At 38.7% G+C, this 26,146-nt stretch overlaps 1 protein-coding gene across 1 annotated transcript in view; it reads right to left on the minus strand.

Moving 5' to 3' along the window:
• Positions 1–20,969: 20,969 nt before the first annotated feature.
• The window catches only part of GAD1 (glutamate decarboxylase 1), a 30,570-nt gene continuing 25,393 nt past the window's right edge, over positions 20,970–26,146 (minus strand). Inside the window, exons 14-17 of the mRNA XM_009681718.2 lie at positions 25,707–25,856; positions 24,011–24,118; positions 23,220–23,309; positions 20,970–21,460 (exon numbers count right to left, since the gene is read on the minus strand). Coding sequence (XP_009680013.1) covers positions 21,287–21,460; positions 23,220–23,309; positions 24,011–24,118; positions 25,707–25,856 — 522 coding nt within the window. The 3' untranslated portion in view covers positions 20,970–21,286. The remainder of the gene's footprint in view (positions 21,461–23,219; positions 23,310–24,010; positions 24,119–25,706; positions 25,857–26,146) is intronic.

Consider the following 26,146-nt stretch of genomic DNA (forward strand, 5'->3'; position numbering starts at 1 on the left):
ATTTTTAGATGATACAGTGAATTGCAGTGACTATTCTGTTTGACCCAGAAATTATGAAGAGGTACATGGCTCTAGAGCTGCTAAACATTTCATTAATGGCAGGCATTTCCTTCTTGGAGTTTATGCGGAGTCAGAAGTAATAATTGTTCATGTGCTTTATTGAAGACATTAAATACTCACTTCAGAGTGTTGTATAGCTCATCCCTAAAAAGCTATCCTTCAGCAGAGGTCACTATAACTTTAGCGCTACATTACAGTGCAACACATCGTAAAATACCTCTCAGACGCCCTTCACCATGTCATTAAAGATGTTAAAGAAAAGATCTGAACTTCTTGGCTTTTGTTGTGATTATAGATGAGAGTATCTATTATCCCAGGCTTGATACTTTTGTTCACCACCACCAGAACCAAAAAGAATAACTGTTTTGCCCTTGAAAAGTTGCCATTCTGATAAACATATGCATGAAAATTCCCAGTATCAATACTAGTCTTTCACACACTTCCACCTAACCTCCAAGCATGTAAACAGCTTTAAAGCTGGCACTGGCCAAATTGCTCAATGCTATTTCTATGAGGATAACCAAAGTATCTAGTTCCCAGTAGGTGGCAAAGCCAAAACTGCCATGTACAAAGTAGAAGGTGAAGAAAGCCAGTTTCAATGGTAGTGGCACTGCTATGGCTGAATTGTGGCCCTGTGACCACCGAGAGCTGGGCGAGGAGAGGCTGAGGAGGTGGAAGGAGAAGCATTGTGGCACTTTGAAGCAACTATGGCATCCAGCTGTTTCTGAAAGGGAGTACGGATTATATGTGTTCTGACGGTTGTTTCAAGAATGATGTGTTTTCAAAGGAGGAACGCTCTTCACATTTCCTAAAGATGCTAGTGAGGAAACATGGTAACAGATTTTTCGATTCCCTGAGTCAGCTCAGACACTACCTCCTCTGAGAGCCGTCAGTCCTGTTCTTTTGTTGTCAGTTTGTCCTGCTCTCCCAGAGCCAAATAAATTCTATTTCTCTGTTCCTCAGGAGACCAGTAAAAGAGTTTCACGCCTGCTGTTCCTTGCCTGCATGTGGTGAACCTAGAAATGGTCAGCCATATTTTGCTCTTAATCATTCAAGACGATCCTTCCACAGAAATATTAACCAGGCACCCCTCTGAAGTCATAAACTGCATGCATTACAGCCCTGAGATGCTTTTTCTCAGGAAAATTAGCCTTACCACAGCATCTTAGCTTCCAGTCAAAATGCAGTCTGCACATGAACTCCTTCTGGGCTAGTTCCACTTAGGTGATGAAGGATGCTTGCTGTAGATGTCCATCGATTCCCATTAAGGGCAGAACTAAAACACCAGATTAATCTGAAGAAATATCTTTGAACTTGGTCCAAAGTTCTACAGGTGAAGGCTAGTCTATAAAGAAAGAGAAATATTTAAAACCCTCTTAAGTGAAAAATACACAAAACTTACATGGGAAATATGGAACAAAATTGCCTGGATGTATCGCTTAAGACCTGATGACAACAAACTGCATTTGCAGAAATTAACTAACAAATATAACCTACCTATTCCTTTCTGTGTGTATCTCAGCAGCTGCATTTCAAAAGTAATTAAACTTAATGAGCTGTGCTTTGTGGTAGAATCATGAAAACTTAATTGGCCTAATTAGTTGTGAAATAGCAAGTGCATCTTCCTGGATAACAACATGTCATCATTTGATAAGAGTAATAATGAATTTCCTAAATAAATCAGGGCCCTTCTAATATGTTAATAAAATAATGGAGTAGAAGCCACACATATGTGCAAATGATGAATTATTAGTTTGGAGATTGCATGCAATTGTCTGAGTATGATGGATGTGGAAGCGGCCTTCTTGAAATTGTCAGCAAAGGGTCTTGGCTAAAATCCAAATCACAGCAGCTGAAACAGCCACTTCTGACCTTTGAACAGAATATGCTGCGGACGCTTTCAGCGCTGGCCTGCATCCCTCCGCAGAGCAGAACATACAGTGCTTGAAGAAAACAGCTCCCTGTCCCTCCTTAATCTCTTCTATATTATTGGTGCTGGACAAATAGGAATAAAGATGGATGGAGAAACCAAATCATGGGTAGCAGGAAGGGAGTTATCGAAACGTGGTGTACAAACCAACCTGTTTGACCCAAAGCATTTAGAAGCTAAGACAGGCAGAAACTGACAATTTATTACAGAAATGCCTTAGAGTCAGACACAGACAAACATGCCAGAACGAAACCTTTTGAGAGATTATTAAGAATCAGTAAATAGACCCATTTTGATTAATGGGTGTCTTTAAAATTAAATTAAATTTGTACTGCTATCGGTATGTGAAGACCTGTGTCCCTGCTGGGTAAGGGGCTAAAAGGAATTGTCCCAGTGAGCGAGCACTAAGGTGATAGTTTTAGGCAGAAATAGAGCAGCAGCGTCTAGTGACTGAGAAGAGGATGGGTCACAAGATAGCTCTTGGTCTTAACTTCTTTTATCCCTTAAACAATGTATGACCTCATTCATTCCTGCTGTAATGTATTGACCGGCATGAGGAATTGCAGGTTGGAAGCTCTCCTTGTTGTGTTTTGTCTCAGCACAGCAGGACTGAGGGTGGAAGGAGCCATAAACAGTCTGATGTATGTCTAAGAACAGCTCATCTATAAGTGGTGTCCAAAGGGATTTAATCTGCCTTGCAAGCACACAGGGAGCAAACTATGGCTACTTGGAAGGCATCCAGCTGGCTGCGCACCCTAAATACTTCAAATTTCACACTAGCAGAGGACATAAAGCACAGAACCTCCTGCTCTACCCAAGAAGTAGCTCTAGCTTGCACAAATGGTGGGTAAAAGCCTGCTGACACATAGAAATCTTACACCCATCCAGTAGCAGTACTGTCATATACTCACCCCAGTCTTAGTTTAGGAATACTAGCTCTTTCGCGGCTGAGGTTGTCTAATAAGCTACAGACAGTCAGCATGCGTGTGAGAGGTGTTAGGCTGACAAACCTATTCTTGGTCTGCTGCTGGTGAAAGCTGTAAAAAGGCTGTGCTTTTTTGGGTCTCAGATCATACGTGAAATGTAAAGAGAAGTAACCATGAATCACTTTGAATAGAAGCCAAGCATTAGTGAATCTCAGACCAAATAGTCCCCTGAAACTAGGCAGGCTGTGATAAAATACTGTGGTCTGATGCTTTAAAAGTTAATTAAATACAGGAATAATGTGGGGCTTCTTAAAGCTGTTTTTATGGTCATTAGTTGCTATGCAGCTGAAAAGGGAATAAAATGCAAGTGAGGAAGGCACTAGTTGGACAGCTTGCTCTCAGGCATAGACTTTGCAGTGAGACTGCTGCAGGGCCGGCTCTCCCCTTGCGCTCAGCAGGGCACCAGGAGACCACTCAAACACAGAAAGCCTAGTCTTGAACTATTAACATTTTTTTACTGCTATAAAATGCCATCAATTTCCATTGCGTTATCACTGAGTTACACCAGTGTACAAGAGAGGGGAAGCAAGTCCTGTGAGATAGTTAGAAATATCCAGCAGAGAACCAGTTGGCCTCAAGTAAAATCCTTAAGTTGGCAGGACTGCGGCACGCAGCAGCTCCTTACAGCAGTGCGAGGGAAGGGCCGCAACGTCAGCAGGGTTGCTGACGAGGGGGGTGCACAGGTGACAGCTAGCTGTCCGAATTGCTCTAGGCTTTTCTCCCAGCTCTCAGCACAGAGGACACAGTAGAGATGTAGTCAGGGTTTTCATGCTCTGGTTGTTATTAGGAACAGCTCCTCAGTTCCTCTGGCTGCTCTCATTTGCACGGAGGACTGCAGGTGCCACCAACAGGTCAGAGGGTGCGGGACTATAAAGGTAATGTACAGCCCTCTTCCCCAAGTGGGTTGAGATCAGAATCAGGGCTTTTATCTCAAAAACTGGGAGGGCAGCAAAACTAATTTGTGGAGGTGCTATTAGTGGAATACATAGGCAATTAACTAAAGGTTTCATAAATGTTTGGCTTTACTTTAACTCGTAGAAGTAACCGACTTGGCTGTAACATGGGTGAACTCTGCCTGCTTTCCCAAGGATGCTGAAGGCCAAGTAGTTTTCTTAGAGTTAGGCACTGACTAGTAGTTTTCAAATAAATCTGTAAGGGGCACAGGTTTGACAAATTATTTAGTGGTAGGTTCCTGATAGAATACCTTTTTACACTCTGACAATCTTTAATTGCTTCTTGAGGCCACAATGGTTTTACCTGAGACAAAAGACCATAGATGAAACTCCAAAATAGACATCTTCTGCTCCGACAAAGCTTTGCAAATGTGGGCCTGAATTTCTGAATGGGCTCTGCCTCCAGAAGTTATGACTCTCGACTTGCAACCCCATTGTCCCATTTCCTCTAGCCATTAGACCCTGATTTCTGGCCTGAAGGACAGTGTTAAGCATTTTTGCTGAATGTATGATGAGGAGCAAGCATAAGGGAGGAGAATAAATTCACATACTCACGGTAAAAGATGCCTTGATGAATGGTTAAGAGAGGGCACAGAGTTAATGACAAATGTCAGAATGTTTCAAAGATTTCCCTGATTTTTATCTAGGAAATAACACAATGTACACAAAAGCACAGACAAAAGGTTTGCTTCACTGTTAAAAAGCAATCTCCTTAAATTACACTGGGCTGAAAAATAAAGTTCATAATGGAAACATCGATAGAATCTTAATTATAAAAGCACTTGCGCAGAGCAAGGTCTGGCCGCCCCATTTAGGAATTACAATGCAACTACTTAAGAGGCTTAACAGCCCCACTACTAGTCAGCTGAGATAGCAGCTGGCTTTGAAAGTGTTGTAGCTAGCGATGTTCCAGGAGAAGGGTTTATAATGGAGGATAAATTAAGTAATTTTCAACCACTTCATTACAAGACACTTATATATGTTGACAGTCATTTTTGACCCAAGTGGTTAGCCAAAAATTTGAGGTTTTAGAAATGGCTTGCAGTAAGAGACTAGGGTAATAGTCAGGGGGTAGTTACTACAGTCCTTTTTGTTTAAAAAAAGGACATGTTAAATCCTATTTTCCTGAACATAATAAATCAAACAAGAAAAGTGTTTCTGCTCGTAGGATCCCTTCTGTAGTGTGCCTTGAGCGTCCAATACTTTGTACAGTGATATGTATTACTTTTGTTATGGGCCTATAAAGGGCTTTACATTCTTTTCTCTTAGATGAAGAAGTCAGCTGCAGTTTGCTTATGACAGTGCTTATCTAGAGGTGAGTCTGAAACAAAAACTCCAGGCTTCAATATGCATAAACAAAACAAACAAACAAAAAGGTCTACCTCTGAATTTCCCAACTCAGCATTTATGCTCCAAGATAAAACAGCAGTAGGGCAGAAAAGCAAACGTACACCTTGACTGAATTATTAAATTGCTAGGTTCTGCTGAGAGAAATGTAGACCGGCTATTTATGAAGACTTTCTTGGAAGAAAACAGTGCTGGAGCAAGGCTCTTGCTAAAGAAAGCTGAATTTAGAAATGGGTCTTATATTATTACATTCTTTAGTTTTCCAGCCTGAACGGTGCCCCATTTATTGTACCTGCCACACAGGCCAGACGTTTGACTCTTCTTGGCAGGAAGTCCAGCTCTTTTCTGGCCTTTCAGAGTTATTGCAGATACACTAAATGTTAAGAAGAGAAACTGCATTTGGCTTTACAGGCTTGACTAGACAGAACTGACAAACTGAAGCTCTTGAGTGTCAGAGGCAGAAGACACTCCGGTGATGATATCCCTGATATTTCCTTTCCTGGAGTTGGCTTCAGTGCCCTCCGAGTGCACAGGGGCAGCCCTAAAACCCTTAAAAATAGGCTCTGCATATGTATCACATCATAGTTAATAGGAAGTTGCCTCCTCTGGAAACCCTGGTATCATCTTCTGTTTCCCTGGATACAGGACAGTGACCCTCCGAAACTGCCATTGTCCACAACAGCCGCTATATAAACGCTCTGATATGCTGCGGTTGTGCTAGCACTGGGCTTCTGCTGTCTTGTCTTGCCTGGGACAGATGAATGGGGTGAGAGAAGAGGAAAGAAAAAGCTCATAGAAGGTCCTTCTTTACAGAGAGAAGGAATAAAACAAACATGATCATGGAGAACTTGAGATATACACGATAAATACCACACTCGGACTCTGACCAAGGGATGATGTGAACCCGTAGGCTACACGTATTGCTCACAAAACTCCTCTTCCCTGCTCGTGGAGCTGCAGCGCTCTGACAGCCTGTCGATGGGCACTCATTAGTCACAGAAGGGCACATCCCTTCATCTTCTGGACAGCTACAAACTAAACACCATTAGCCTCTTTCTAGCCATGCTTGAAACAATACATTGCTAGCTCAGAGAAGGCAATCTGGTTTAGCCTCAGGAAAGGATCTTTTTAGTCTTTGTTATATTTTGAGTTATTTTCATCCCTGACATGTGCTGTGAAAGCTTCCACGCTGTGTATTTCTTAAGCTATTTCTAATCTCCCTTCAGGGGAAAAAAAAAAAAATCTCTTAACTCCCTCTCCTTTATCTTTTTTTGCCCTGAGAAGTCTTTCATGATTTATTCTCTTCTGCCTCAGTGGCTGATAACTTCTTTTCCTTCAGGCCTCAAGAAGAAGGATTCTTTTATCTTCCACAACAAGGAAGTATATTTTTTTTAAGCAAAAGCAGGATGATCTTAGTTTTCACTGTTATTTGTCACATCACTGGGACAGGATGAAGGCCCTGCTGGGACCTTGTGAACACACTTTTATTTATTCTGTGATTAGATTCAGAGATGTGAATGCAATCAAACAAAGTGGCAACATAACATAATGTATGCACTGGGAGTGGCAATCTCCTGTTCTAACACTCCTCAAACAACCCCCATAAAATCCTAACAGGAGTGCCGTTTGATAGAATTACTCTGCAGATAGAGTTCACCAAAGTCAGAGGGCTTTTCTCTTATAGAGTAGTTACCGGAGGAAATAAATAAATTTGTTAAGGAGAGAGAGAAAGCTTGGGATTTAACCCACTCCTATGAGCCTGGCCATAAAGCAGTGTCATCCCAAGGCAGTGCGCTTTTTCCTCCGCAAGCTGGCTGAGCGACCCCTCTCAGGTACTAATCGGAGGGGCTAGAGGCTGGAGCTGGGGTTAATCCTTCCTTCACTGGGTATCTGAGTGCTCTTGGCACCATTCACAGTGAGGAAATGCTACAGCATTTCCTGAGAGAGTTAGCAAAACTAATGGGTTTTAGGAACAGAAAACATGCCAGAACTTACTTCCACAGCTATGCAGATATGTTAAACTGCATTAACATATAATTCACCGCAAGGTGCAGCATCCCTGTATAGGCATTTATTTCAGCTGGTTTTCCTTTTCACTGCAGGCAGATGAAATGCTCTCTACTTCCTGCTGTATACTGAAGACAGCAGCGAAGGGTGTCACCCATGTGTTGAGCTTAAGAATCAAATGAGCAGTTTGTCATCTGAAATGCCTGCAGGGAAAGCCCAATGACACAGAACAGTAATGCTTTTCCGTGCTGCTGACAAGGATGATTCAGTGGTCCTCACTAATGCAACCTGCTGAAGTGCTTTCCTCAGCAAGCACAAACTTTAGGCGAGATGAGCTGGCAAGCCCAGCTGGGTCCCACTGGGATGTGCTGGAATATGTTTTATTTATTCTGAGATGAGATTTGTAGGTTTTGATGTGATCATCAGATCTGGTGACTTAATGTACTAACTGGGAAGACCCAGCCAGTTTCTGAAGCTTCCCCTTCATGCCTGCTGTCACTTGCTGTCCTCCGGCCGGTTTAGCCAGGTCATCACCAGAGCACAAGGGCTCGACTTCTGCAAGGATGGGAGTAACTCTCTGCGTGCAGCGACCAGCTTTTAGGTTAGAGCTCACTGCAAAGCGTGTGTTGTTACTCATGATAATAATGATTGAACCTGAGCCGTTAGAGGGCTTCTTCCTTCCTACTTGCAGGAGTAGCATTTTGTCACGTGTTAAGGAGAACTGATGAGCAAAGCATTTACTAGGACTTTCAAAGATGTTTCTGGAGGGTCTTAGTAGTGTTTTCAAGGAGACAGACACCACCTACCAAGTGTACTTCTCTGATAGTCTTGTCTTGTCAGGGTCTCAGACCCAGTCACCTGAGGGATGTTTTACATGGCTTTTACAACTCGTCACAAACAAGGATGTTGTCCTAACCTCAAGTACTGCTGGGACAGGGATCTGAGCTAAGCTGCTCAGGAAGATGTCACAAAGCAACATCAAGGACAGGAAGAGCTAAATAACTGAAGAAAACAGAAAAAAAATCAGATAATTATTTAGGATTTTTCCTACTTAAGTCAGCATGAAGGGGAAAAGGCTGTCACCACAGACAGAGAATAGTGCAGAAGAAATTACTGTGGCCAGGAAACTAGCTGGTGAAAGGCAGTTTACCCGCTGCTTTAAAGGGAAGCCGCAGCACTGCCTAGAAAGAAAGAGTCAGAACCTGCCGGCTGGGGCCTGGCCCAGCAGGGGCGCAGGAGGCGCAGGCACAGGCGCACGCCTGCCCTGGGCGGCTGGGAGCAGCCGTCGGACGCAGGTCTGGAGGTCAGCGCTGTCCTCACCTAGACACCCGCGCGCGCTCTGCTTCCCTCCCCTTGGCCTTCCCTGCGGTCAGTGCCTCTCCTCAATGCCTACCGAAAGTCAAGTGTGAAACACAGCATCTGGGGCCTGGGGACTACATGCAGACTTTAAGGATTTGTATTTTTTCATGCTAAAATATCAAAGGCAGGTAGACTATTTCCAATACAAATCTCAGTTTTGTATAGGCTGATTTTGTCTGTTGAAAATATATTGTAAGATGTGTGTGTTTTTTCTAGTTCATTTCTGCTTTACCACGCTTAAGATTTTTTCCCCGCTTGCATCCTCCCTAGTAAAACTGGCTACTAGCTTTTGCTCAGGCTTTCCTTCAAAATGTCTCTCATGCAGAGGGAGAATGAGATCTGGAAAGTGACAGTCTCAAAACTGGAGCAGTGCACATTGCAGTCCGAATGCGAACAACTGCGCAGACACCTCGGAGATCAGAAAGTGGCTCTGAGTGGTTACTGAGTAGTTTTCAGGTAGAACTGCAAAACCAAGCGTTGTTTCATCTCTTTTACAGAACTTATTGGCCTAACTCTGCCATAATCAGAAACAGAGTAGCTATCAGAGAGCTTTTATAATAATTACTGTAGTACGGATAACAGTTTAGAAAATCCTGCTCGGCTTAAAACAAAAGTTAGTTTCCAGTTCCCTCCAGAAGTTAGGATTTGCAAAGTGTTTAGAATGCCAGCAAAGCTATAGAAACAAGCAAACAAACAAATAAATTAAACCTTTAAAATGGCAACACAATTTTAAAAGCCTTAATCAATACCAGTCGTTCATCAGGTTGCCCAAGCACATCAGCCATTAAGGACCTCATCTCCCTACCTTTTTCATAGTTTCTCTGACTCAATATAAGACTTCTCCAATGATTAACACCCAGAAGAACATTAAGATGACGGGGGGCAATACCTTATTTCTCCATTATAAAAACACAATACAGTTCTTTGCCACCAACTAAATATTTGCAGCATGTCTAATATTATATCTGTTCAGGCCAAATAAATACAAATCATTAATAGTGCTAAATATTTGTGATCCCATTTTATTGACTCGTCTAATGTTTTGGAAGGGGATGGAAATATGTCTCATTTTGGCTCATCCCTGTCTACTGTGCTTCTGCTTTTTGTATACTTCTGTTTAGACTTTATCGGCCAGGTCTTCGCCCCCACCCCACGTGGAATAAGCTGTTCCCACTTCCAGTAGGTGCTAAGGTTTCTCCCTCACACATAAAAGGAAAAGAGAAGGCACCAGACATCGGGTTCATCCTCTCCACAAGGTAACGCTGCGCCCACCGTTTGCATACCATTGTGGGCAGCCGCATCACAGCGGCAAAGTGTGGCAACTTAAAAGTTGTCAGATATTCAGCCACAAAATATGACCCTGACATCATATGACCCCTGATGCTGGACATCCAGGTATGGGCTGAGCAAGGGGTGCAGAGGATCTTTGGGATCACCCCAGCCCCGTTGTCCCTCACGCTGCCTCTGGCTAATCCTAAGCCAAACCACTCTATTGCTTTTGTTGTGGCCACGTTCCTTAGAGAAGCGGAGGAGTTCACCTCATTCTAGTGCATTACATCTGGCCCTCGTTTTCCTTTGTGTAAATATCCATAGAACTACACGGGAGTGAACTCACCCTTTTGTTTTTAAGTTAGATTCCAAATTAGCTTCTTATTTATGCTGTTAGGTCACAGTCTGTTAGAGAAGCCATCATCAGATTACAACCTAACTGCATAAATTAGTAATGTTGTGACCTGTTAATGGCTTGTTGTTTTGTTGTTGTTCCTTTTTTTAAGGGCAATCCCACTAAATCCCAGGAACTAGTCAACTGCAAAGTAGCAGCAACCATTACTGAACCAGCTAAAATCAATTCAACCATTGTCCAGAGAACTACAAATAATACAGACCTCATAATACTGGCCGCAATTACAATGTGGCTTACAGTGCATGGATAACTGTGAATCACATGACAAATGTCTTCAATTTATAAGGTAGCTGAAAAATTTTTTGCACCATGTAGCGTACAGCAAAAGAAAACAAAACTAACATTTAATAACATTTTATATATTGCTTTAACATTGTATATATTGTTTTAACATTTTATAACATTTATAAATTGTCCACACTATTAGAAAATGATCCTTATGTAAGATAGCTAAAAATAAAGGAATAAAATGGGCAAAACTAAGCTTAACTTCTCCAAACAATTCCTCTCTACATTTTTCACTGAGCAACGTAGATAGTAATAATATTTGCACAAGTCACTTTTTAGGAAGGCAATATATGCTAGTATACATATAATCAAAAAAGTATTTATAGTACCTATGGATGTAATGTAAACATTACTACTAGAAAAGTCCTATGCATTTAAAACTATAGAAATAAACAGTTATGGATAGGTAAATATTTAAATATACTTCCACAATAAACGTATTGCTGCAAAACAGCATATTGTAAGCTGGTACCTGGTTCAGATGATGTATAGCGAATGTCACTTAAATTCTGCTATCAAGTAATTTCTTGGTTTCTTTCGATTCTTTACTACTTAGTAAATTGCTCACTTGGAAGCGTACTTTTTGTCTGCTTTTTGCTGGCTGGGCAATTTTACTGATTTTGAATTGTCCATGTGTGACTTTTCCTTGGCACACCACCAACCATTTTATCTTTTTCCCCTTTCATTTGTATCTGAGGTGCCCACCAGTGTAAGGGTGTCTTCATTAGTTTTACTTTTTTCAGTAGGAGTCCCTCCCAGTCTAATCTCCCATTCAAACACAGAGGTAAAAGACTGGTCTTGTAGCCTCACAGAGAAACATTTCTCTCCTCTCTCTCTCTCTCACACACACCCCTACACACATGTGCAAGTGTGCACACACACACACACACACACACACACTTGAGCGGGTCTGTTTTTCCTTTCAATGAAAGTGCCAGGAATATACAGTGCTGGGAAGACAGATATATAAAGCATAATTTACCTGACAAATTTTGTGGATGTCCTGTAAGTGAAGAGTAATTTGATGCTGCTACCCTACAGATGTAGATATGTACATGAACTATGCCCACACAGAAAATATCTAGCTAGGTAGATAGATGAATTAGTAGTTCACTCTATAAACCCCAAATAGAGGATGTGTTCCCACATAGGGATCACTTGTTTATTAGAGCTATTACTAAAAGATGAGAGGGGAAGAGGCACTCCTTCTGTAAGTTCAAGTCATGTACATTTTTCTGAGTGTCCAGCCAGGTCTCTACGGCATACTCACTCATTTCAGTTCCTTCTTTCGATCACTTTTCCAGCTTACTGGAAACAGCTCTGGATCAAGCTGCAGAGTAAATGAAAGAGTCTCCAAATCCTGCAGACACCATCCATTCCACCGCTGAGGTGCTTCCTGTACACCAGGAATTGTGCAATTGTAGCAGCGTTATATATTGACAGTCAACATGAGCTCTAAGTCATTCAACAATAGCTAAGCATAATTGCTGACATTACTGTTAGAAACTTTCTGGGAGAAAAAGACAACCTAAAATTAAACTTTTGGGGAAGGTAAATTGTACCAATTACTAGTCAGGTAGCTCTTTTTAAAGTGATGCTGACGAATTCAAAAGGAAGAATTTTATTGGGAGTTTATTCTCAGCATGGGACACAACTGCAGCACTGGCTCTAATGCTGCAATCAGTATCTGGTGTGTACTCAATAAAACAGAGGGAGCTAGCTGATGGCAATTACAGGTCTTACTGCTAGGGAGCCAGGTCAATCACAAATTAGCAATCTGACTTCTGATTACATCTTGCAAAAAGACAGCCATGATGTCCTTTGGAAGACAAGAGAATATGCATTGCATTATACTGTAAAATGACAAGGTCAGTAATATATTTAAATATATAAAATAATTACATTTCACTAGAACTGACTAAAAACAATAAAAAAACTCACTGGGATTTTTATTTTCAGTGTTTACAGCAAGGAAAATAAATCTGGTTCTTTTTAAGTGAATAATATCTCTCTCTTGAAAAATATGTAGAATAATTGAAGAACCATAATGATGCAAAAGAGTACAAAGAAATATAATGGCCCTGAAACATAAGATAACAAAACATAAGTGATATACTTGGAAAAAAATGCAACCAACATAAATGAATGCACCAATTACTGGAGCAGCTTACCTACCAGCAAATTAAAACAATACTTTTTTAGAAGTTATAGCAAAAACTAAGACGAATAGGTCTAAAATAGCAAGGGATTGTGCTAGCTACGATGATTAAGAAAAAATAACACCACTTTCAAAGGTGTAAATTTTCCAAAGTAAAATTCAACAATTATTAGTAGTCAGTCAATATTCTGGAGATGTCAGTTCCTCAACACAGTGAAACCAAGAGCTGAGCAGATCTAGGGTTGTGCAGCAATAAAGCCTGTTTCTCCTAGATCTAGAGGTCGCACTCACATGGATCAGAGGGTAGAAATCAAGGATTTTAGACTGGAAGCAGCTACAACATTCAGTAGTCAGAAACTAAAGTCTTCAGGGGGATACATTTTTCAGTGACTTTTCTGCTCCTACATCTAGGATTCTTATTTGTCTCAAAGTTTCTACCCCAAAGGCAGGTAACCTCTGAGGGAGAATCTATGCTTCGGAGGTGTTTCCTCTCCAGCTTTTTATCATCTAAGAGCCTTCCACACTTTAGAACCTAAAAGGTCATTGCATGAGCAGGGAAAAACCATGCACATTACAGAATGAAATGCTAACAGTGCACAAAGGGCTGTTGAGTTTTATCACCGTTCCATAAATTGGAAGATTCAGCTTCACGGAGTCTCAAGATCTCATGCCACCCTCATCCTTGTATTTTGGATCCATTCTTATATGTAAGTGTCCCAGTGACAACAAAGCTTGCTGCTGCCGTGGAGCGCCTCTTTTTCAAAAATACGCCACTTCCACATAAAACCACATTTATACCAGCTACAAATAGGAAATCCTGCTGAAAGCCAAACAAATCTGGTTCTTTGGTTCATGGTACTCAGCACTGTCAAAGCTGGCACTCTGAGCTCTCAGCCCATTACCCGGTGAAGCTCTCTATTCCTTGGGACAATCAAGAACCGTGCTAGTGCATTTAGTGACTGCCAGGGTGGCACATGTGTACCAGAAAAGTGACTTAGTTGAATTAGGCAGATGCAGTCTGTAAGGGCCTTTTCTTCAAAGGACGGTCATAGACAGATATTGCAACAGGGAAACATAAAAAACCCCAAAATAATGGAAATACACAGCTCATCACATAAAACCTAGTGATCAAACTGGCCATACATCCATGAGCGCAAACGTCAGTCTTACCCTGAGGGCAACCTTCCTGACAGTAAAGGAAGAAGCTTAATTAAGATTAATGCCCTATATCGCTGGGGCCCAGGAAAATCCTAATTAATAAGGCAATATGCTGAACAGTGAACATAATTTATAAGTGCAATCTTACGAAGACATACAAATCACTGACCAGCATTACCCTGAGTGAGAAATGTCTTGTGCCTTTCTCATTCTGCTTTTAATGCAACTTTCACCTGTCCACTTTAAAGATAACATTCCAGTTTTTCTTTTTTAAAGGCCTTTATGCTTGCTTTATATTCCAGCATTATCAAAGTTTTTTGCAGTTTTCACACTAAAAATGAATAGAGCTTTGAATCAGCTGACATTGTGGTCACAGATGATAGGCTTCTGTCAATCTAAGGTTAGGTAATTGCACTTACGTTTGTTGGTTTTGCTTGTAGTATCACTTTTCTGGACTTTCTGAAACATTAAATTTAATTTTTCTCCGTTTCATATCACCTGTAATGATACTGTATGTCTCTCACACTGTTGTGGGGCAAGTGCTTTCCATAGAAAACAGGGCTGAAAATTTTCACACAGTAATTTCTGCCTCAAACCGACTGTTCTCAAATGAACGGGAATGGTATCCTGTAAAAAGGTATATATTCTTAATTTAAAAATTTCACATAGTAGAGATATAACCATTCATATACACATACAACACACCCACATACTTCCACAGGTAAGAAAAGATAAGTTACTTCTTCCTTCACGATATACTTGTTTAATGTTAGACTTGAAGAATCTTTGCAGATTGCTCTGAAAAGTCCTACACAAGGTGGTCAATATCATGCAATACAACTAATTTTTTTCTGATACACACAAAGTATGCACGTGAACAAGTCCTTGTATTTTATACCAAAAACATGAAAAGACTAACAAATACACATAAAAATTCACAGTGTACTTCATCAGTTTGAAAGAATTCGATTCAGATTACCTAATAAATAGCAGAAATAAATCCAGATACATAATGTTTTATGTTCAATCTTTTCTATGACTGTCATTATGAAACAACATACCTAACCTTTCTTCAGTAGATAGATCTGCTAAAACAGAGAACCAGAAAGTTTTTCATTCTTTACCAGTTCGACATAAAACTTTGGCTTATATCTTGTCCTTTCCTCTAATTGTAATGTTAGCTTTTGCTTTTCAGAGGTCTGATTCTCCCAGACGCTCAATGAAGCCCAAATTGCTCCGTGTTGTGCAGCCATTCTTTTAACCTTTGTCTTCTGTTGGTAATGTGTCTTTTCATTTCATCTTCACCAGCTTACTTGCAGTTCTTGAATGAGTACTACCCCAGCGTCATGTAAAAGCACTCTAAACACAAGTGTTGCAATTGCAGATTGCAAAACATTAAAGAAAATATTCAGGCAGATACAATTATAGTATCGGAGCTGTACCAAACTACAGTCTTACTGTGGTCTTAACATTTTATTGATTAAACAAGCTTTGCATGAGCCAAACAAACCTAATATCCACACATATGATACAATATTCTTCAACAATTTTATTTTGGTGCTTTACATTACATTGTTTACATACTCCACCAAGAGGCTGGACTTAATAAGTTTCTTTGCAGCATTGATTTTTCTCATGCATAGTTTGCTGTATAAAATTCTGTAACTTGGAAAGTGAATGGCTCTTTAGAAACCCCATCCTACCTGAACGATGCTCATTCTACCCTAAAGCAATCAAAATCAAATCTGTGTTTCACATTATCAAAATTAATGACAGCTCTACAGATAGGGCATAATGCAATTATTAATCAGAATTTGTCTATATCATGAGAAAACTATTTTTATTCCTGTGTGAAATTCAAAATACATTATTATTTTCTAGTATATTTGGTGTACGAGAAAATAATTAAATTGACTCCCATAACAATAGCAGGTTACTCCAGAATATGGCCTAGAACCCAAACTTCTGAATCATTTCTTCATGTTATACATTTTTATATATATGTGTGTGTGTGTGTGTGTAATGTATGTATATAAAAAGCCAAAAGCTTTACCGCAAGAGTTTTACATTCATACAGTTTTTACAGAGCGAAAGACTTGTATTTTGAATTTATTATGCTTAATTCAAGTTAGATTAGGAAAAAATGTATTTCCCCAAAGTTATGGCATTCTTGTAAACTTTGCGTTTCAACTATTTTATGTTCAAGTTCAATTTCTGATGTATTTTAACTTATCTATGCCTCTGTATGAGGCAAGAATGGGAAAGATTAATTAATGCAATCCGTAACAAGACTCCTGTTGACTTTTGTGGTGGAAGGATTAGGCCATCCTCGTACACCTTTACAAAGTGAATCTTATCAAAAATGTTTATTTCAAGCACAAAATAAAGTTGCCAGTCTTATTTATTTGTGTTTCAAGGAAACATTTTTGCTGTAAATGACTGTGCATTATAATACTTACTAGGAAGGCAGCTGAACCCTCATTCAGAAAAAACCCCAGCTCTAATAGTAGTGTTCTACTCCAACAAGCACACTCACAGATTTCCTGCTACACAGACTTTAAATGCTTTTTCAGCCAGGTGTGCAGGATCTGTACTGTGTCAGATGATTGTGCGGGCTCATCCTGCCATCTCTGCACCATTTCTTGCCAGACAAGGATAGAAGAGCTGAAACATAACATACCTTTAAGCCTAGTCTTGTCCTGTATTTCTCATATACAGAAAAGTATTTTTCCAGTCAATGTATTTGCATTACAAGAGCATTAGTTTTATAAATATATCCATTAAATTAAATTTGCATTTAATGATGCATTAAATATCATCTTTTTTACCAGAAGGGCTTGATCTTGTTCCTTTTGCCCATTCCAGTGTTCCTGTTTGCTTTCTTCGGTCCTCTGAATGAGTAAATTGGATGAGGATTTCAGAAACCATACAGAAATGTTTTTAGGTTCTCTACTTTTTAGCATTTCTACACAGTACAAATGTCTTGATAACACTACTCAAACTGGTTGAGGTTCAGAGCTTGAGGTTCTTCCTCAGCCTGTGTTGGTGTAAGCTCTCATTCAATTTACAGCTAAAACTAAACAGTGGCCTTAGGATTTGCCTTACTGTTTTTAATGTGAGGGATAATGTTGCATGGCTTTTGTCTCATGTTCTTAAGGAAACAGAAGAACTCACAAATTATATGAGACAAATGAGACAGTTTTAAGATCAACTTTTATTGAAAAAGTAAAACTGCATTGCGTATCTTCTGTATAATTTTGACAATTCTTTAACCACAAAACAGAGATTCTGTTTAAAAAATCTCTTCATATTTGCCACCATTCAAAAAACAGATTATGAACTGAAAAAATGATGATTTTAAAACCCTGGGCTATTCTCAAGGCCCCTGGTTCTGTCTGTCTGCCATAAATGGTAGAATCCAACTATGTTCTCCAGAAAAGGACCTTTAATAACACAATCAGAATTTTTCTCATTCAAAATTCAGCAGCTGCTGTTGATTTTTATGCAATGATCTATCTTTTCCAAATAAATTACATCTCCTCATAAGCACCGCAGTTACACCTTCAGCTAACGTCTTGCTTATTGTTTATTTGATCTGAATTCACCCACCCAAAATTACAGTGATTGTCAGTGTGATTTTAAAGACAGAAGTCACTACCTTAGAGTACATTTTAAACCTCAGAAAAACAAAGCTACTCACCTGCAATTGCAATGCTTTGAATTAGTCACCACCTCCACATATCCAGACTTTCTGATCTTTCACACTCAGTAGCGTATGGATAAGAGCACAGGAAAATTCCAGGTAAGCTTTTGTTTGAGAAGCTGTTACATATTACTCAGCTGAAAATTACCTACTGAGAAGAAAATACAGATGAGTTTTCTCACTAATGAACCTTACTGTTCTTTTAAAACTATCTGTCCAAGCTGAAAGTTGACATGAGCCCTGTGCCTGTGGAAGGAAGCAGGTAGACATAATGGGGAAATCCAGAGGCTGATATAAGAATTAAAAGCTTCACAACAAAAAAATAATTGTGCCTCAAAATGCCTCATCTGCCTTCAAGATGCAGAAATGTAAGAGAAAATGCAGTGTGTAGGAAGATAAATTTAAAGCTTCTGTCTTTAGAGACAGCACCTCGGCACTGTCTGTCTCACTTCTGACGCAGGCAGGAAGATCTCTGCTGTTCCTGTCTAGCTGCACACCACCAGTGGCAACAGCTACAACCCCTGATGCTTCTGACCTCCTAAAAGCAAGATACTCCACTAAATGAAGAAGCAAAAGTGTTTTTCTCACTAAAATTTTACATGTGCAAAAGAGAACTAGGTTCTGCCTCCAGTTCCATCACAGGACTGTCCAAGGCTTGCTGTGTGACCTTAGATAAACCATACTACTCTTTTTCCCATAGTTACCAGTCAGTTACATGAGACGACGTCTCTTTACCTGGTTTATACGCTTCTAGGGGTATGAAGTTTCACATACTATATATTATTATTATAATATTGAGATGTTCTGGATACAAGAGCCATGCAGTTAAGATAAGAAGGTTAAAGGACTACGGGTAAGTTGAGACCTTAGAACTTTAGTAATAATGTTGCTGAAATACCTTGACTAAGGAGGTGGAGGAAGTCAGAAATGTTCACCTAAGAACCAGTTGAGGAAATCGCAAGGACCATAGTGCTGCTTGTGTGGAAGAAGCAAAATCCTCCACTGAATCTAACTCAGTAGTTAATTGTCTTTGCCTTTGTTATCCTCATTCATATTGTTTCATATAAACAAAGACTGAGTGAAATTCCTTCAATCTTTTGTAGCTGGTCTTTGAATAAAGTAAAATTGTGACAGAGAACAGACTTCAAGCAGAAGCCTGTGATTCAAAATGTGCCATACGTTTCCTCTTCAAAACAAATTCCTGTCCTGCTCCTGAAAACAGCTCCTAGAGAAGCCCTCCAGTTTTGATGAGTAGCCTGTATCTATAAAGAACGGCCTTTAACAGCATGGAAGCTGCTACTGTAGCCAACATTCATGCTGACGGCTTCTATATTGCAGGCCTTGGGTCTCACTGCATGGATTTTACATGAAAAATGTTAAGTACTGAAGACATGGTAAGATATCAGGCTTATAATTAAGGAAGAGTAAGGTTTAAGACTAAGAAAGCAAGACATGAACAGCACTGTCTTGAGAAAAATAATCTAATAAAAGGAACATTGTACTGCTGAGATTACCAGGGATTTCATGGCATAAAAATAACAATAGATAATCCGCTGAAAGTCATTATCAGAAAGATGAAAGAGAGGACAAATTTAGAATCATTTTTAGACTTAACTCAAATGGTTTCAAGAAAAAGCTTTACAGAGGTGTATGGAAGAGGGGTGAACAGGAGCCCTAGGAAAAGCTGGGAAGACTGTGCCACATATGATGGTGCAATTACCATGATAGTTTCTTCCTTCTCTCTCTTCCAACGAGCCAGAGCTGTGAGCCAGCATCCTCAGAAGCAACCGGTGGGACCAGAAGGGAAATCCTCCTGGCTGTTGCTGCCCTTCCCCAGGGGCGACAGGGCTGGCGGGGGACGCACCGCTCTCTTGGCATGTATAGGAAAGCCTCAAAGGTGGTGAACAGGCTATCACTACAGTCCTAAAATCAAACTGTGACTCTCTACTGTTCTTTCACTGAACGTTTCTAAAATTCATTTTATTGTTGATCTGGGGAAAAAAAAATCAACTAATTACTGACTTCCACGGACAATAGCCACAGAACCATGTATGAAAAGATTTGAAATTAGCATGTCCCGTTTATTGCCATGATAGTCAATCTGTAGACAGAGGATTATTGAATCTTCATTTTGTTCCACTGCTCTGCCTCCAGTATGGAGTTTTCCACTTGGGAGTATTGATCATCTAATCATTAAGACTGAACAAGCTGCAGATGGCTCTGGTGTCTGTATATTGAAAAGCGTGGCCTGTTTAAATTGTTGTGACAAGCCAGCTGTATTAAAGATTCTGAGATGACATTTGGTTTTATTTATTCTATAAACTCCAAAATGTATAGTCAATTCCATGTCACTGAAACAATGATGCTGGTTAAGACTCCCACAGAAACGCTACAGACCTTCAGGAATCTTGCCATAGAATTTAGTTAAACTGGTCATAGAGATTAGTCCTGAAATACAACACAACAACAGGGGCCTTGGTTAGCAACCAGTATTCACTAGAAAAGCATTCAGAACACTGAACAGACAGTCTGACATTACAGCTAATAAAACTAAAAATTCTATTAAATTAAAGGGATTTCATTATTTGATATTCTATATACAATGTCTCAATTCCTTATAATCAGTAAAATTATCTGTAAGTTACTATTTTAAGGGCATTAATATTTAAATGAAAGTGTCAACTAATATTTTTGTATTTTTTCTTTGGCTCACAAATACACTAAAATACCATTAACATTATTTAGAACTTCAGTAATATATAAATAGGATACATTACAAATGGAAGAAAATACAAGACAACTCTTTAGCGTGGTAAATCTCTGCATATAAATAACCAAATATTTCATATACCTACAATTGAACAGTTATCTTGCTGGAAAACTATTACATTTAAATCCTTTTACACAAAGTCATTTAACAATAATATACACAATCTACACAAATTAACCTCTAAAAATACATCAATAATATACCTGTTACAATGACTTTGCTACTATTATCCCCTGATGTGACACTAAAGGGGAAGTACAACTTTTTTACTCAAAGGTGCTGTAAGAGATTGCTGTTTCGTATGTGAGAAGAGCACCAACAATAATATTTAATACTGCTAAACATTTTCCTTAGCTCCTAGAATCTACGTTTTAGAAACATTTCTATACGCCTATTTTTACCTGGCAGAATAATCTGTAGCACATTATCCACATCATTAGTTGTTGAAGGAAAAGTTATTTCTCTTAAAGTGGAAAACATGCTGTGGCTTGGATCTAAGTTCATAACCACTTACATATATATATGTATATATATATGTTTGTATATATATTTATTTATATTTATTTATACTGTACATATATACTGTATAGAGTTCTAAATTTATTATTTTAGTACTTATTCATTTCTTGCTGAGTATAATAAGCAAGAACAATGTAAGAGTCAATAGTACTTCAACTTCAAGATAACACATTTTCCCTCAGTAAAATTATCTACCAATATATATACGTTTCAGTAGCCTATAGATTTTTGTTTAGAGATGTCTCAGGAGATTGGAGCTTACAGAAAGAGAATTTCCTTAAAACATGTTCTGCAGAACTGGATAAAAAAAATAGCCAGTGCTGGAAAACAATGTATTAGAGAAATAGATAATTTGACCACTGTACTACAGCTCCTGCCCCAGTCTCTCTATTTCCCCAATGAGGAAGTCAATGTCAGACTTAGTTGCTGCTGGGTTTGAGATGACCATTCGGAAGAAGTTGACTTTATTCCCCTGAGGCTGATATCCAACCATGGTAGTACCTGACTCCATCATCAGTGCTTTGATTTTCGGTGCCACCTTTATGATTTAAAAAAAGAGAAAGTAATTCAGAAACTTTCCCCTCTCTTTTTATATCAAAGCATTTCTGAATTTGGAAAACAAAAAGAAACAGACAAATCAGAAAGGCACAAGTTAATATAAAAAATATCTGTAAAAGAAAAAGCCTGAAAAGCTAAGCATGTTTCTAGGATTGGATATTTAAAGGAAAATTTACAACAATGAAATCCATCTTTTAAGAAATCTTGTTTTCATTAAGAGACTAATAACATCCTAGAATATTAGGTTTGCAATAATTTTAGATAACAAATGTACGTATTATTTCTATGTGCTGATTAATCTTCATTTTTACAGCTTGAACAATGAAAATGAATGACATTTCTTATTTACAGCCTCACTTTCAACATTCAGTGCTGCACAGTTCTGCTAGACTGTGGGGGGGAGAGAAGAGATACGGAAGATTTTCAAATAAAGAAAGATTTTCTCTCTTTTTTTGAAGATCTATTCCAAAATCAATTTTTCGAGGACCACAGATGCTTTCCATGAGAATATTATGTATTTTCAAAACCAATTTGCTGGGGAAAAAAAGATGGAAAATTTTTAATAAGACCTGTTTCATAAATAATATTTTCTGTTAGCATAAGCTGTGGAAACCTTCCAGTAGTTCTGCATTCCCTTTACCTCAATTTCACTTTATTACTTCAATTTATAAGGAATAATGTTCCAACAGTCTTAATATTTGGTGTCGACTGAGCTCAGTTCTGCCATCCAGGACTTCTTTGTCCTGCTTTATTCTCTGCCAGCCAAGGTCATATCTCTGGCTCTTTTACTGTTTTGTAGGATGCTTTATAATATCCTCTAACATTTAAGACAGTCAAGTCAAACATTTCATCCGTTTTCCCAGTCTCATCCATCTTCCTCTTTTCTCTCTCACTTTTGGCAATTTATTTCTCTAACACGTCACTGGCTTCTCCCAGCAACTGCAGTTGTCTTCTCTTGCCTTTCCCCAGCCTGATGCAGCCACAAAAATCCTCTACAAAACCTCCCAAGTTTGCCTATTCTTCTTCCTTCCCACACACACAAAAATTGCAACTCATTTTGACGACTATAATTTCATTCTTTCGTCTCCTGAATTTACTTCACTTCACTTCTGTCTAAACTGCTACTACAGAATTAATGTGTTTCACTTCCCTCAGATCCTAAATAGAAAAAACTTCTCCTGGCTTTGCTTCTACCGTGTCCCGACTCTGCTCACTCCATCATTCCTTAAAATAGATTTGTCCCGAAGTCCTCCAAAGGATATTGATTTTCTCTGAAATGCATTCATTAATCAAGTATTGTGAAATCACTCATGACTAACCAGCACATTTAAAATAAAAATAAAGATTTAAGAATGTATAGGTTTCCATGTGCTTCATCTGTTCTAGTATTTTCTAGTAACTCCTCTTCCCTTTCCCTTGCTGATACACTGTCCTGGACAAAGACCACTTGTCCCTAGCTACTTTTTAAACTCATGTACACTTCTGGAATCATACAAGTAATGCGTAACAAACAATTATTAAGTATGTTCTATATCTGGTTCTAGAGGGGAAACATTACTTCCACCACACTATAAACAGGAGAAAAAGGGGAACAAGTGTCAAGGTCATAATCAGTAATTGAATTGATGTCCCAGAACTTGCAACATGTGTCACACACATCGATAAATTATTTCTCATAAATGGAATATTTGATGTTGAAATAATAGATTGTATTTTTGCATTTAATATAAGCCTCATACCCTGTGTAACTTTTCTCTTCTCTCATCGCAGTCTGGCATACCCCTGAGACTCGGTGGAATATACCAAAAGCAAACATTTGTGTGCTCAGGCTGCAAAAAGAATAACCAGACACATACATTAATAAACAGTAATACAGGTGACTCACACCTAAACGCTAGTCAGTAACAGATTTTAGCACAGACATGGGACTCCAAATATAGTATTAATGTTGCTAGCTCTGTATGTTAGAACAAAATAAATGTGTTACAAAACTGCTATTTTAGGGACACCTAAAATACCATATTAGGTGTCCCATTTACAATGTTTTAGGGTGCTAATGAAGCACAAATGCTTTTCACTTTGAGACAGTTTTAAGAGGAACCGTTTTCCAGGATCCCAGGAAGGGAAACACAATTTTTTTTTCTTATAAATAAAGAGGTAGAATATATTATTCTGTCAGCCAAGAGTTTATGCAGTGGCACTAGCAACCAAGGATATAGATAGCAGAAATAGCAGGTTTACAGTTATGTATACGGCAGCATCTGGCATCCCGGCATGAGTAGGTTGTATTAAAGCAGTTTTCATGCCTAAACTGAGAAGACAGGGAGAGGAGATAGTCTAGTACTTACAATATAAAACCACACGCGTCTGGCCAAAAGACTGCCCACAGGTCAATAGTCATGTTGTTGTTTAGAAGGTAAGAGCAGCAACCCAACGCAGGTGGGGTGAAGAACTCCGAGAGGCGCCCAGACTGTTTTCAGAATTCCACAGACTAGGCTCCTACTCGCAGGTTAAATTAAAGAAAACTTACCTCTCCTTCAAAAACCATCTCAAATTCTTCTCTGTTTTTGATTTTAGTATACAGATATTCTGCCAGCTCCAGGCATTTGTTGATCTGATTTTCAAATCCTACTGTACCCTATTTTAAAAAGAAGGCAAGTATTAACTATACGGTTATTTTTCCTCTTCTGATGCAATCATCTTTTCAAATAAGTTTCATATGTAAACAGGTTCAGCCATTAAGTGAAACATTTAGCAAGATTATTATTATTTTCCAATTTAAAAATAAAGTGAAACATTCACTACATAAGCACGTAAATCTGTCCTAACTATAATCATTATTTTGGTTTTGCTCTGTTTTTAAGAGAGTTTATTATGATAATTAAAAGGGCTTTTAAAATTTCTAATAGATTATTTTTAGCTCTGTTTTTTCCTGCTTCCAAAAATATCAAGAATATTAAGCGTTGGCTTCACAGGTTTTGCTGAAAGGCTGTGAACATGGAATGGAAGCTCACTTGAATGGGTCAGAGTAGGGAAATACCTTACTTTCACTGAACAGTTTGCAAGAATTTTACATTAAAAAGTAAGCAAATAAAAGCCTGCAATAGGTTTGTTAAAGTCATTTGCCCACCTACTTGATCTTTTGTAACATCTGATTTTTTGCAAGATCATAACCCCAGAATTAGATGAATGCTGAAGTTTCCATTGTAAAAAATAATAATAATAATAAAATTAGAAAAACAAAGCTTTTTAAAAAGAAATGCTTTCGTATATGTGAATGAAGCAGTAAAAAAAGACAGGTATAAATATTAAATTATTGCATACTTGGGGTAAGGTCTTTGTACTGAAATGAAACGTCTAAAGGTAAAGTTGTAAGATGACTTTTGGGCCTAGGCTCTATATTCTATTCAATAATGAGGACATCTACATGAAGATATCTTTTATCATCATAGGTTATTTACTACTGCTATATAATTCTCAAAGTCAAAACAGTCTTATGACTCTACATTTTGTCATTGGATTTAATGTCAGTTTTATTAAAAAAAAAAAGAAAGAAAAAAAAAAGTTTAACCTGTTGTCAGGTTACCCAGCTAGATTCCCATTTTGTCAGAAGAGCAAGAATAATAGTGATAAGACGACTGCAGGTAAAGAAGTAAAAATTAGATGTGTTTTCTCGAACATGTGAGCCATCATCTTGTAAATATGTATGCCTGTGCTTAACTTCAGCCACCCAAGCATACCACGGTAGTGCCAGGGAATCAACTGTTAAATCACTAGTTAGACAAAGCTCCCTAAGAAGCAGGCTTTCTTTCCAAAGTTGCCAATAAAATCCATACACAGAAACTCAGGGCTGGAAGGACCCTCTTAAGTCACCAAGTCTACTCTGCTGCTGCTGCAAGTAACCTGGCGTGGAATACCGGTGTAAGTGCATAGAATCACAATAAAAGACTATTTGGTGTCCTGCCCTCACTGCTTTTACTGCAGGACTGTCCTTGAACTACACTCATCTAGTGATTTAATGCTTTCTTCTAATTTCCAGCTGAATTAATTGATAGCTAACATTGTTCTACAGCTTAAACAGCTCTTTCCTGACTTGCTACTTAGCTGCCTCTCTGTTTAGAGGTAGTAATCAAACAAACACTATGTTAACAAAGTATTCTATTACATGAGACTTCCAGATGAAATAAATACATTTCTGACGTTCGAACTGCACTTCTATTATTTACCTTTGCCTTCCACATCAACCAGAATTTGAAAATGTCCACGTGTCGCCCACACTGTATTGCCTTATCTCCAGTGTCATAGGATATATCATACTGTTTATCTTGCTGGAAAAGATATCCTGCACACATTTGATTGCAACCTTGAAGTATACCCTATTATGAAAAACATATATTTTAATGTATATGAAACTTATATGGCACATGTTCATCTAAAACTATATGCATTAAAAACATAAAAGGATTGCATGTCAAATATATACAGAATTGTTCTTTAAAGGGACAGGTTATGAAATACTGACCTAGTTTTGAGAACCTGATCCACAGACACAATTTCATAACCTCAAGTGGTTCACTTAGAAGACCCTGAGTAGTAAAACATCCTCAAATGAATTTGAATTCTGAGTTTTGCAAACTAACTTTGTCTACTTTACTTTGTAAGGCTG

The sequence above is a fragment of the Struthio camelus genome, chromosome 6 (assembly GCF_040807025.1).
Source record: "Struthio camelus isolate bStrCam1 chromosome 6, bStrCam1.hap1, whole genome shotgun sequence".
Taxonomy (NCBI): Eukaryota; Metazoa; Chordata; class Aves; order Struthioniformes; family Struthionidae; genus Struthio; species Struthio camelus.